The 15,313-nt window shown below is 34.4% G+C and overlaps 1 protein-coding gene across 3 annotated transcripts in view; it reads right to left on the minus strand.

The window, feature by feature from the left end:
* Positions 1-15,129, minus strand: part of LOC144445608 (solute carrier family 12 member 8-like) — a 60,518-nt gene extending 45,389 nt beyond the window's left edge. For all 3 annotated transcript variants that reach the window (XM_078135219.1, XM_078135218.1, XM_078135220.1), the window contains exons 1-2: positions 15,025-15,129; positions 5,968-6,277 (exon numbers count right to left, since the gene is read on the minus strand). In XM_078135219.1, the coding sequence (XP_077991345.1) occupies positions 5,968-6,156 (189 nt within the window). In that variant the 5' untranslated portion in view covers positions 6,157-6,277; positions 15,025-15,129. The remainder of the gene's footprint in view (positions 1-5,967; positions 6,278-15,024) is intronic.
* Between the last annotated feature and the right edge of the window lie 184 nt (positions 15,130-15,313).

Consider the following 15,313-nt stretch of genomic DNA (forward strand, 5'->3'; position numbering starts at 1 on the left):
TAAAAGTAACAGTTTACATGTACATATACCTCTATAAATTTCACATCCATGCATACATTTAGCAGTTTGCTATATATATTAATGTCTACAATTTGCAGGGGCCATGTTAAAAGTAACAGTTTACATGTACATATACCTCTATAAATTTCACATCCATGCATACATTTTGCAGTTTGCTATATATATTAATGTCTACAATTTGCAGGGGCCATGTTAAAAGTAACAGTTTACCTATGTACCTTTATAAATTTCAAATCATGTACATTTTGCAATTTCCTATACTATCTACAATTTGCAGGGGCCATGTTAAAAATAATAAAACTCATAGATTATATATGTTCTTGATTCACATCTCTGCACATTATACTTACATCCAATAACCCTGTTCATGTTATATTTAATATTTAAATCCTTTTATTTCATCATGAATTATTGAAGTACACTTTAAGTATGATGTGCTCAATACACCTTGGAATAAATCAATGTTTTGTTTGCACATATCATCAACCTGCAATACTTCAAATTCATATACATTTCATTTTTTTTCCAAACAGTAATACATTACCACAGACTTATCACATACATTACCACAGACTTATCACATACATTACCACAGACTTATCACATACATTACCACAGACTTATCACATACATTACCACAGATTTATCACATACATTGCCACAGACTTATCACATACATTACCACAGACTTATCACATACATTGCCACAGACTTATCACATACATTGCCACAGACTTATCACATACATTACCACAGATTTATCAGATACATTGCCACAGACTTATCACATAGCTTACATTTTCTGATAGACCAGGTGAAGACATGATTACTGGCTGTCTTGTCAGAATGATCTATTATTAATACTAAACCACAAGAGATGTTTCTGCAGCATTGATTTACCTTTCAAATGCTCTCCTTACTGCATACTAGCAATTTCACAATATATGTATTTATTTATTTATTTATTTATTTATTTATTTTCTGCATCCCTTTTATATCAGGGCTCACTAAAAACATTAGGAGCAGCATTTACATAAATCAAATACATACAAAAAAATTTAAATATCATGTTAAAATAGCAAATAATAACTTCAAAGAAATAATAAGAGAGAAAGAAAGAGATAAAAAATTACAATTCTCCATCAGGTTAAACAGGTTTTCCTATGTTCCATTGCACTACTTAGAAATTGCTGGATAAATTTGTCAATTTTTTTACATAATAAAATGTTATAATTTTTTGTACTGTCTCCTATAAAGAGGCTTAACAGTTCTTTGCCTTGTATAAAATCTTGATATAGGTTTGTCTCTGTATGGTTAAGTAAAAGATCTTTTGTGTTCTTCATTAGGATGTGACGATAGGTAGAAAGGCTTTCACACGAAAAGAGAAAGTGTTCAAATGTTTCATCTTCTTGCTCACAGCAGGGACAGGAGCAATCAAAGTTACAGTTTTCCCACTTTCTCTTTTCATATGAGAGTCCTAATGTATAGGATCTTGCTTTAAATTTTAATTGTGGCCCTTTGTATTATGATAAATAGACAAATAGAAATATGATGTGACACAATACACTGCTATGTTCTGTTAGGTTGATTCAGTAGAGACATCTGCCTGAGTTGCCCTGTCATTTTACTTGGCCTCCTCACTACAATTATTCTAGTATAACCCAAGGGAACCTAGCTTACTGTTACATGATTTCTCACTCTGTTTCTGAAATCTCAATCTACATCATAGCGTGTATTATTGGAAATATGATGTGACAAGTTTGATTAGCATTGTGATGAGAAGTGTCCAATGATATATTAACTAAATGTCTAGTTTAATCAAAGTAATTACCTGTTGTGTCATTAATACACAGTGGTTATTACTTGTAAAATATGAAGTCGTTTAAAACAAACACACTTTAACTGGTTTCACTGACACCCAGGGGGAATTTCACACTTTCTTGAATGTAAATTGTTATTCATACACCTCACTTTATGAAGATAAGATCAATATTATATCTCATTATCAAATTTCAGGTATTTCTCTTATTCCCCCCTTTCCTACCTGTCTGTCTTCAGTGTTATTGAGTGTCTGTCTGTCTGTCTGTCTGTCTGTCTGTCTGTCTGTCTGTCTGTCTGTCTGTCTGACTGACTGACTGACCAACTGTTACTGTCTCTGTCGAGCTCTGTTACTGTCTGTCTGTTTGCTTAGTTGTCACTGTGTCGGGCTGATCAGCTGTAAATGTCTGTCTGTTCACAGGTGTTACTGTATCTATATATTTATCTATCTATCTATCTGTCTGTCTGCCTGTCTGTCCAGCTGTTATAGTGTTAGTGTGTATGTGTGTGTATCTGTTGAATTGAATTGAAAGTTATTTTACCAGATAAGAAACATAAATGACACTTTCAAAGAACATACTAGTATAACGTTACGAGCTCGTACCACATAATGGGGATTTTTACTTGAAATAGCAACGTCTTCATACTGGCCCATATCCCCGTGCCGTTGAATAAAAAAAAAAACACGCTCATATCATGATGCTCATACCCGTACGTACTATGGTACTATAGTACAGTGCACTTCCCTTTAGACATATTCATGACCTTATTGTATGACTTTGGTTTCCTTGTCAGTGAATGAAGACCAGTCATTTATAAATGCAAAATTTAATGCATTGTTCGCAAGGTTGAGAGCAGTTGGATGTGACTGAGAGTGAGAACAGAGCCAGAGGTTTGTCAGGCTGTATACTACTAATACTATATTCCTAGCGTGTTCCCCGGAGCGTGTCTAGTCACACGTCATGCGGAACTGTACTGGGTGCTCTAGCGGTAGACCTCGCCCTGCTACCCTGGAATGCAGTGTATGCTCAGTGCTCACCATCAATAAATTATTTGGCCGTTCCTGAACTGTTGATTTTTTCTGGTAATGATGATTTCACAAAATCCTTTAAAGATTGACAACCGATCAGACCTTCAATTACATAGACGTTCTCATGAAATATATGAATAGCGGTTCAAATTAGCGTACGTACACACACTGTGTAGTCAGGTAGTCAGTAAGTCGGAAAGTTTGGAAACCAATTTACATACACTTTAACATTTGTTTGTCTGTCTGTCTGTCTGTCTGTCTGTCCACCTGTCACTGTCTGTCAAGTCTGTGTATGATTATCAAATCAATCTTTTGTGACAGTCAGAGATGGAGACCGTACATTCTTCTTTTTTGTGCTATTTCTTATTCTCCTCCCTGCCTCTCACTATTGTGTCTGTCTCTGTCTGGCTTGCTGTCTGTCTTTCTTTCTTACTCTCCTATCTCTTCCTGTCTATTTCTGTGTCCCTTTCTTCCTGACTATCTCTATTTCTCCCTCTTCTTCTCCATCTGTCTGATTCCTCTTGTCATGTTCTTTCTTACTCTGATTACCACTAGATGTCTCACAAGCCTCATTAACATTCGTTACCTACATAGTTTTTCCAATATCAAAATTATTTCACCAAACACTTACAAAATACTCCTCTATTAAATCTCCACCCACACATTAGTTACCATGGAAATATAATACACACACCAAAAGATCTGAGTTTCAGTTAATTCCCTATGCTCTAATGATCACCATGGTTACAAGTGACCAAATTAGTATACTAGTATATGATTGTTGAGATTATACAGATAGTTTATGTGATTACCAAGTGTTGATAGTCACATTATCATTTTATTGTTCTATGTGATTACCAAGTGTTGATAGTCACATTATCATTTTATTGTTCTATGTGATTACCAAGTGTTCATAGTCACATTATCATTTTATTGTTCTATGTGATTACCAAGTGTTGATAGTCACATTATCATTTGATTGGTCTATGTGATTACCAAGTGTTCATAGTCACATTATCATTTTATTGTTCTATGTGATTACCAAGTGTTCAGTCACATTATCATTTGATTGTTCTATGTGATTACCAAGTGTTCATAGTCACATTATCATTTTATTGTTCTATGTGATTACCAAGTGTTGATAGTCACATTATCATTTGATTGTTCTATGTGATTACCAAGTGTTGATAGTCACATTATCATTTTATTGTTCTATGTGATTACCAAGTGTTCATAGTCACATTATCATTTTATTGTTCTATGTGATTACCAAGTGTTCATAGTCACATTATCATTTTATTGTTCTATGTGATTACCAAGTGTTCATAGTCACATTATCATTTTATTGTTCTATGTGATTACCAAGTGTTGATAGTCACATTATCATTTTATTGTTCTATGTGATTACCAAGTGTTCATAGTCACATTATCATTTTATTGTTCTATGTGATTACCAAGTGTTCATAGTCACATTATCATTTTATTGTTCTATGTGATTACCAAGTGTTCATAGTCACATTATCATTTCATTGTTCTATGTGATTACTAAGTGTCCATGATCATGTTATCATTTTATTGTTCTATGAGTCTTTTTAGCATTTTTCCACAGGCTAGTATCCATTCATTACATATTGTGTATGTTTAAGCCTATTTCTACAAGTAGGTTTATTAATATTACTAAAGTTCAACATCTAAAATGAAAGCCTGTGTTGTGTGAAAAATGTCTTAATAGCAGTTTAATATTAAACTTTAAAGTGGCCATATGGATGAGGACTGGGTATTTATTTTGAATTTTGAATTTACACAACATATGCCAAGATTTTATTTGTAGTTCAATGAATTGTAAAAGCATAATAAATGTGTAAAATGTTTGTTATTGTATGTACAATTTTTGCAATGTTTTGAGTTACAAACACAGGCTTATACAATGTTGTTGATTTTTAAACTCGATTTTCATGATAAAATTGTTTTATAAATTAAAAATCCAAAATAAATACGCAGTCCTCATCCATATGGCTACTTTAAGAAATGATCTGAAATGTAATTTGATGTTTTGTTTTATCAAGTCGACACTGAACAACCCTTTAGTATCCAGAACGTTTACCAGTAACAATAAAGTCCTTAGGACAGATCTGAACAAACCAAGATTGGCTAAAGTCCTTGGAGACAAGATCTGAACCACCTCTGATTGACTAAAGTCTTTGGACAAGATTTAAACCACCTCTGATTGGCTAAGGTCCTTGGACAAGGTCTGAACCACCTCTGATTGGCTAAGGTCCTTGGACAAGGTCTGAACCACCTCTGATTGGCTAAGGTCTTTGGACAAGGTTTGAACCACCTCTGATTGGCTAAGGTCTTTGGACAAGGTTTGAACCACCTCTGATTGGCTAAGGTCTTTGGACAAGGTCTGAACCACCTCTGATTGGCTAAGGTCTTTGGACAAGGTTTGAACCACCTCTGATTGGCTAAGGTCTTTGGACAAGGTCTGAACCACCTCTGATTGGCTAAGGTCTTTGGACAAGGTTTGAACCACCTCTGATTGGCTAAGGTCCTTGGACAAGGTCTGAACCACCTCTGATTGGCTAAGGTCTTTGGACAAGGCCTGTTTGTTTTGAAAAGGACATATTAATCTTGTTCTCTCAGTGATGGACCCATGGAGTAGTAATAAGTATACACAGTTGTGTCATTATAAGTAAGTGCAGGTGTTATCACAATATCAACACTTTCAATTCTTGAAACGCCCAATGTAAAAATTTGCATATATTATTAGAATTATACAGATATACTGTATATATGTAGAAAGGTAATTTATGAAAATTGTGACATCATGATTTATTACCATAGAAGTATACATTTAACTTGATTTTAGTTCTATTCCATCAAATAACCAAACCCTGACTGGCTTGAACCCTGGCAGCAGTGCAAGACAGTCAGAGGTTAATCACAGGACCACATGTGTGTAATATCATAATTAAATTATTATTCAAAATTACCATATAACAATATTGATATATGGCAAGTCACAAGATAAAAATGGCTAGTATTATATCATATCATATTATATAACTATACTGTGATAAATGATGACATGTCCTTACCTGTTGTTCATCAAATAATTCCTGTACATGAGGACCACCCTCTTGATAGCTATCGCTCCCTTGTTTATCATCACTTAGACCATATTTGCTCCATTCTACTTCACGTTTTCCACCCATATCTCTCGTAGCACCTCCATCATCAACCAGACTAGTGGTTTCTGATTCTAATGGCTGATAACCGTCAGTCATGATGATGACGATGATAACCAACTATATTTTACTTCGTCACCAAACGTTACGACTCTTGTATATGCATCATTGTGTATAAATGGTTGTCTTATCTTGTAAACACACTGGGGGTTGAAGGTATCTAGTAAAGAAAACATAAATGCACAAAATAGATTAATAGCAATATATGATATCTCTAAACCCAACAATAGACTGACTGTTTCTGTTCATCACTGTTGTTGCTAAGGTTTCGTAACTCTAGTAACATTATAGAAGAAATTCTACTAAAACATTTTCATATAGCCTAACTAAGTAACTATAATTTGTTTGGTAAATCTGGTACAATACATGGGCAATTCAATGATGTACAGTGTTTTTGTCAATGTTTGGTAACCCTGGTAACATACAGGAAACTTCACAAAACTTGCATGCAGATTTCCAATTATTTCCATACTTTGTACCATTAATTTGTTGGGGATCTTGGTAAATTGACACTCTGGCAGTGTTTTTGTTATATAGATGGGAATCCCAGTATGATAGGTGGTAGTCTAGTTCCTATGATTTAATACTTATCATCATCACAATATAAAAGATATGAGACGATTGTAGAGATGATCATAGTAATCATAACTCGTATTGTATAGGAACTACATGTAGACTAGTTAAGAGGGGGACGTAAAGTTTGCCATAATTTTCTATACATGTATCTGAATTGTAGTTTTTTGTACCTGTCCAATATTTTGGTGGGTAATATCAGTAGAATAGCTGGGGAACTCTGCTAGGTTTTAACTAGTTAAACCTTTCACAAAAACACAGTTCAGTGGCTGCTGGAATATGAACACTTTTGATACTCTTTTCCCTGGTTGAACTATAACACTAATTGCAATGAATGTACAGTTTGTCTGTAGATGGATATGCCTTGAAATTAATTGCAGTGACACGTCCACAGACTACCAATTCTTATCAAGGGTTGAAATTAATGGCAGTGCCACGTCCACAAACTACCAATTCTTATCAGGGGTTGAAATTAATGGTAGTGCCACGTCCACAGACTACCAATTCTTATCAAGGGGTTGAAATTAATGGCAGTGCCATGTCCACAAACTACCAATTCTTATCAAGGGTTGAAATTAATGGTAGTGCCACGTCCACAGACTACCAATTCTTATCAAGGGTTGAAATTAATGGTAGTGCCACGTCCACAGACTACCAATTCTTATCAAGGGTTGAAATTAATGATACTTTGGTAGTGCCACGTCCACAGACTACCAATTCCTATCAAGGGTTGAAATTAATGGCAGTGCCATGTCCACAGACTACCAATTCTTATCAAGGGTTGAAATTAAACGTCTACAGACTACCTGGATTCTTGTCAAGGGTTGAAATCACATGTAATAGTCCCACGTCCACAGACTACCAATTCTTGCCATGGTTGAAATTAAAGGTAGTGTCAAGGGGGCTATGGTAACAAAAATTTGCAACTGGTAATATGGCAGCCTGCCCAGCCGCTGATTGTGTGACAATAATGAATTAAACATTTACAGCCATGAAAGTATTTTGATAACACACATTCCCAAGTGGGTGGGGGAGGGGAAACATTGTTATGACTCATGTGTCCTCTAACAACTGATAAACAGTTTTGTTGTTGGTCATTCAAATGAAAAATAGTTTTCCTTGTGAGTGATTTATATTTAGCCAATGTAGCAAGTGTCAGATACATGTACTTTCACAGTACAAGGTCTTTTCATGTCTACTATAATATAACGATATTGGCATACTAGTTTTTGGTTGATACAAATGATTACAATCTTTTAATTTTACCATTTGAATATATCTGTCAACTGAAAGGACTATTTAGAAGGACAAGGTCTATAGGAAAGAAGTCAGCTGGTTTCATTGGTTTTTGTATGATTAAAAAAAACTACTTGATAAGCTTCAAGTTTACATTTTTTGTGATCAAATGTTTGCTTCATCTGTACTGAAACATATACATATATCACTTACTAGTGGCAGAACTCAAACCATAGTACTTTACACATAATATGCTATTAATAATGATATACTGTGCATGTATGTATGATACACTAAAATGTTGATGAAATTCCTATTATGCCATCAACTGAGTTAACAATGTCAGAAGGCAATTTTTAATGTCAAAGGCATGTAATGACATAAATTCACAGGATAGTTCAGTCTGCATTTTACAGTATATCATGTTAGCACTTTCACTAAAGATAAAAACACTTGTAAACTCAGCTTGTGCCTCTCAAATGATCAGAAACAGATGTATCACAATTTAACCCTCTTTGAAACACCTGATGTACAATGTGAATGCAAATATACACATACATGTATATAGTATACACACAGTGACACTGTAACTTTACACCACTGGGAAATATACAGTCATGCATATTGTAACTTTATTTTGATATGTCTACATGCAATGATGCATACATGTATATATGTATATGTAAACATTTTCTGATTGTTTGTGTCTTTCATTGCAACTTTTAATTAATCAATCAATCAATCAATCAATCAATCAATCAATCAATCAATCAATCAATCAAAAGAATTTGTTTACATGTAGCATCAAAATCCAATACAACGTAATAATGGCACTGAACTGGACCAACAGTATATCTGAGACAACCTTTGTATTGTGTTTACATGTAACTTGCCTTAGCAAATTAGCTCCTTTGTTTATATTTGGACTATATTTTGAGGTCTGTTTCCTGTCTGTTTTCACACCTCACTAGGACAAGTGAGTCTGTGGGCTACTGCAATACAATAATAATCTCTATCAACTATACAGCATAAACTGAAATTCTTGAATTTCTGATAGCCCAGATACTTGACTTGACATTACTATCTGAGTCTTGAAATCTGAATTCTGACTTCGTCCGGTGCGACTAACTAAACCTAGAGGTAAAATTACTAACCAGTGCATACTCACCCATTTCAAAATGTGGTCTAACTAAACCTAGAGGTAAAATTACTAACCAGTGCATACTCACCCATTTCAAAATGTGGTCTAACTAAACCTAGAGGTAAAATTACAAACCAGTTCATTGTTCATACTCACCCACTTCAAAATACTGCCTAACTAAACCTAGAGGTAAAATTACTAACCACTGTGCATACATTGTACTCACCCATTTTAAATCAAAATGCTGTTTAACTAAAGGCAGCCTAGTGGTAAAATTATTCTTGAGATGACATCACTGATTAGTCACAAATCGTATTAACCTACATGTATAATCTCCACCATACCGGTACATGTACTTCAAAGAAACACACCCATGAATATACATTGTATGTTACAACTAGCACAGTTTCAAGAAATTTAATATTTGATATTCATGGCATTGCAAAATATATCCAATTCATGGTTGAGTAGAGATATGTCTAATCCATTTGCATTGACATAAATCTTGTACACTATGTAGCTGCTATCTAGTGTCTATGTAGCTGCTATCTAGTGTCTATGTAGCTGCTATCTAGTGTTTATGTAGCTGCTATCTAGTGTCTATGTAGCTGCTATCTAGTGTCTATGTAGCTGCTATCTAGTGTTTATGAAGCTGCTATCTAGTGTCTATGTAGCTGCTATCTAGTGTCTATGTAGCTGCTATCTAGTGTCAATGTAGCTGCTATCTAGTGTCTATGTAGCTGCTATCTAGTGTCTATGTAGCTGCTATCTAGTGTCTATGTAGCTGCTATCTAGTGTCTATGTAGCTGCTATCTAGTGTTTATGTAGCTGCTATCTAGTGTTTATGAAGCTGCTATCTAGTGTCTATGTAGCTGCTATCTAGTGTCTATGTAGCTGCTATCTAGTGTCTATGTAGCTGCTATCTAGTGTTTATGTAGCTGCTATCTAGTGTTTATGAAGCTGCTATCTAGTGTTTATGTAGCTGCTATCTAGTGTCTATGTAGCTGCTATCTAGTGTCTATGTAGCTGCTATCTAGTGTTTATGTAGCTGCTATCTAGTGTTTATGAAGCTGCTATCTAGTGTTTATGTAGCTGCTATCTAGTGTTTATGTAGCTGCTATCTAGTGTTTATGAAGCTGCTATCTAGTGTTTATGTAGCTGCTATCTAGTGTCTATGTAGCTGCTATCTAGTGTCAATGTAGCTGCTATCTAGTGTCTATGTAGCTGCTATCTAGTGTCTATGTAGCTGCTATCTAGTGTTTATGAAGCTGCTATCTAGTGTTTATGTAGCTGCTATCTAGTGTCTATGTAGCTGCTATCTAGTGTCAATGTAGCTGCTATCTAGTGTCTATGTAGCTGCTATCTAGTGTCTATGTAGCTGCTATCTAGTGTCTATGTAGCTGCTATCTAGTGTCTATGTAGCTGCTATCTAGTGTTAATGTAGCTGCTATCTAGTGACTATGTAGCTGCTATCTAGTGTTAATGTAGCTGCTATCTAGTGTCTATGTAGCTGCTATCTAGTGTCAATGTAGCTGCTATCTAGTGTCTATATAGCTGCTATCTAGTGTCAATGTAGCTGCTATCTAGTGTCAATGTAGCTGCTATCTAGTGACTGTGTAGCTGCTATCTAGTGTCTATGTAGCTGCTATCTAGTGACTGTGTAGCTGCTATCTAGTGTCTATGTAGCTGCTATCTAGTGTCTATGTAGCTGCTATCTAGTGTCAATGTAGCTGCTATCTAGTGTCTATGTAGCTGCTATCTGGTGTCTATGTAGCTGCTATCTAGTGTCAATGTAGCTGCTATCTAGTGTCTATGTAGCTGCTATCTGGTGTCTATGTAGCTGCTATCTAGTGTCAATGTAGCTGCTATCTAGTGTCTATGTAGCTGCTATCTGGTGTCTATGTAGCTGCTATCTAGTGTCTATGTAGCTGCTATCTAGTGTCAATGTAGCTGCTATCTAGTGTCTATGTAGCTGCTATCTGGTGTCTATGTAGCTGCTATCTAGTGTCTATGTCTAGTGTCTATGTTGTCAATGTTACAACGAAAAGAGGCACCATCTGAGTTGACAAGTTTTCTCTCATTCAAGTGAAAATACTTACACAAACCTTGATTTAACTAAGTTAATGGTATTGGTAATATTGATGCATGCCTTCAGTGGAATTAAAACTCATCTCCTGGTTTACACTTATTATGAGCCTCACAGTACACATGTGAAGCCCACACAGATAACATTAACTGCAGAGATGTAACCCAGAGTGCAAAGAAGTGCAAAATTGGACTTCCGGCTAAACTCATACAGTAAGAGTTACAATATGTGCATAGTGTATTGTTAGTACAGCTGATGACATGATATGTGTACATGTATGCTATCCTAAATTGTTGAATTCATATAATACCTGAATACCAGATTTGAATTCAGTCAAAACAAGTCATAATAACATTTAATGTGCAGCAAAACTACTAAATGATATTTCAAAAAAAGGAAATAAATAATACATAATACTCTGTTTGCACACTTTATTGAAATATTCATACACATGTACTAAAACTTTTATAACCCAACAATTTGTTAGACTGTAAGATATTTTGTGTTGTTCAGCCATATCAGACTTGTCAAAATGACTAGCTGATAGCATATGGACACGTCAGATCTCACAAACTAACTACTTGTATCAGATCAAAAATATCAGAACAAAGAAATATTTTAAGTTGATTACTTTAGCCTAGTTTTTATCTCCTGATGACAGACACAGTGAGAAATCATAACAAAATCACATTAAGTATTTTACTATGACTTGAAATCCTGCATGTCATATCAATTGTTCAGCATACTCATTATTACTACTAAGTTGCTACCAGCTACAGTACTTGTGTATGTGATAATCACTCACTGGATGTTTACATAGTATTCTATATATACACTGATACAGATGGACAAAGCCATGCAAAATACCATACCCTGATCTATCTGAGTATTTACAACCCCTATAATAAAATATGTGGAAATGAAAGAAAGGTTCATTCAGGACAAACCTATTTCAGTTCCAAATAAATTGAGAGTGGAAGATTCCAAACAATACAATGATATGTGAATTTGTGATGAGACAGTGTTTTTGTTCAGGGCAATAACAGGTAAAATCTACCAAGGTTCCCAGTAATTTTACTGTGGTTCATAAACAAAATTATGGTAGACTGTACGGGAAACTGCAACTATTAATAGAATTATACTTTCCTTCTTTCTGTTTACTGGGGTTCCCCAACCTATATCTTGTATGTATATAAAGTAAAAAACACTGTGAGATTGTATCTCGGCTACAAATTATGAAAAACTGACATCGAGTTCTGACATTTTGAGTGACAATGTTCATTTATAACTTTGTGATTTTATTTTGTAAAGAAATACAAGACTGTGGCAACCATTATGTTGTTATATTCTATTTGAATGTAAATCTGTTTGTTGATTCATATTAAATGTTGTTGCATATGTACATTATATAACAAGAAAACTACACAGGACTAGAGTGAATATTTCCAAGGCTACCACATGACACATCCCTATGTATCAGAATCTGCATTGATTAATTGTTAAACTGTATTTCAATCGTTATCAATCTGTGGTCTACCTACATGTGATAAATTAATAATAGCACTCAAACAAAATAACACATATGGGACAAATTCCACATCCATGTAGCATACTAACATTTCTACTTTTTCTTAGAATCATAACTATTTACTGTTTTTGACTTTACATGTATGTCTTTGGGAAATATGTCAAGGCCATACTATTCTGACTTTTAAATCTCTTAAAGATTCAATATTTTACTAGCTTAAATAAACCATGGTTGAGATGTAGATATGGATATCTGGCAAAATATACCAGGGTCCTATGTTATACATTATTAAATTTACATATAATACATTTCATTTTTACTAAGGCCTAATAAAAGAAATTGTGTGGTTCCAGTTACACTCAATTTTAGAATAGGTGGGGTACAGAGATGTTTTTATTTTATTTTATTATATATATTTTTTTTATATGTGACTGTTTAGTTCAGATTTCTTCCTATCAGATGTACAGCCATTACAGATTAGAAGAATAGTTTTATCTTCTCTTTTTAAATTGATGTCAGTTTCCGCATCCACTATTTCTCTCAAGACTTTGTAATTTTTGCGATTTTATTAATTTGTTTCTCGATTACGTAATAAAAAGTTTAGGGTGGGCAGTGAAAAGCTAGGTGGGGTCGGGTAACCGGAACCAAACAATTATTTTTTTAGGCCTAAGGCTGAATAAAACCTGGCTGAGGTGTAGAAAGGGAAATCTGGTTAAATATACTAAGGCTAAACATAGATGCAGTACTGTAGCGGTTTCACTACATCGCTCTCGGTCCTCCACTACTGCATTGAGGTTTACATACAATATACATGTACTCAGTAAACAGTGAGTATAAACCCTGGCTGGGGTGTAGAAAGGGAAATCTGGTAAAATATATCTAGGCTAGATACATTATCAATCTTGTAGTACTAACTGGTACTAGTAGTTCCAAACTCAGAGTGTAAATAGATGTACCGAGGCCAGGGAAATATGATCAAATCTACCTAGTAGGTTATTATACACTGATAATACATATAGGTGGAGTAATTTTGGTACAATAATGCATTCATATTTTGTGGTATAATATATTATTTTGGGATGTAATTTGGTAAAATATATACTAGTACTTTCAATGACATGTCACAACACCTTTGAAGGGAAATGACAGTTATAACATTGTAGTACTAACTAGTAGAAATCTAATCACATAATATTCACACAGTTCGTGTACATGTGTCTCTTTTCACATGTTAGATTACAGAACTCCAGCAAGGGTATGTAAAAACCGATTAAGTTACAGTTTCCACTGTATGAATGCCATGCACAATAAAAGAAGACAGTGTTATTTATGAAGTGCATGCCTTACAATCCGACATAGTGCTCTCATTTTTGTCTCTAAATTATTACTAAACACATAAAACCACAAAGGTCATCCTGACTGAGAGTGAAATATATTATGAACATGATGATTTCATCCCAAATCTATATTCTATGTTTGCTTTTAATTTTATTGATTTCTGTATTAAGCATTCTTAAAATAAAAATATCAGTAATATGAGTTATGCATCCTTTCTATGCTTTTAGAATAAAATTGCTTGTCAGTTAATATGTTGTTACCTACAATTTTATTTGTAAATCTTTAGCTGTATTTGCCATGCACCTTGGAAGTCACAAATGTAATCAGTTAGTTTTATTTCCCATTTTGTTTTAATTTCGTAATTTAATTACACATCTGCCATGGCTAATTTACTATCAAACCCTGAAACATAACTCATGTTTTATTCATGACGTGCTTTTAACATCAATCCGTCATGCCAAAAATACTTCAAAGATTATCCCTTAATTTTGAACTGAACTCCAATTTGAAGTGTGTATTTTGTTTTCAAATATTCAGCAATTTTATATCTCATTTTCTGTCATGTTATCTATCACTTGCATATGATCTCATTTACATGTACAAGCTAGGTCAGATTTCGGTATTACAATTACACTGACAGAATGACGAGTAAATCTACTCCACCATGTACAAATAATATCACATGCATTTTTAACAAAATCGTTTGAGAAAAATAAACCCTGTGAGATCTTCCATTTTTTTTCATTGGACATGACTGTTTCTTGTTTGCTGGTGATATCAAGGTATCTTGTAATCTTGATGTTAATGGAGTTAAGTACCAATTATAGTTATATACAGCAGCAAATTCTCAATACCAGAAGCAATATCGTACACCTAGCTCGTCCACAAATCAGTAATATAATGACATTGACAACACTGCGTACGTATTATCTCACAGACCTCTCGAAACATAAAAAACGTAAATTTTAGCTGAAAAATATTCATTATATTGACTGAAACACTTACCGTTCGGAGAGGTACTTGGGTCTAATATTTCCAACGAATTTTAGGTGAAATTTAGTACATATATAAACACATCGATCGATCGGCTTCCACCCAGCGAGCAGCTCTTCATGCTAATAACTGACGTCATTTGAGGCCAAGCTATCGGCCAATCAAGTTGTGGCAGTTTCCGATAGATTTGATCGATCGGGAAATGAAGCTTGGAGAGGCTGGGAAGGTCGAGTTCCACCTTGTAAGTCTTGAAGCAACTAGATTAACAGATCGCTTTAACAAAAACAATACAAGTGATTAT

This window comes from Glandiceps talaboti, chromosome 14 (genome assembly GCF_964340395.1).
Source record: "Glandiceps talaboti chromosome 14, keGlaTala1.1, whole genome shotgun sequence".
NCBI lineage: Eukaryota > Metazoa > Hemichordata > Enteropneusta > Spengelidae > Glandiceps > Glandiceps talaboti.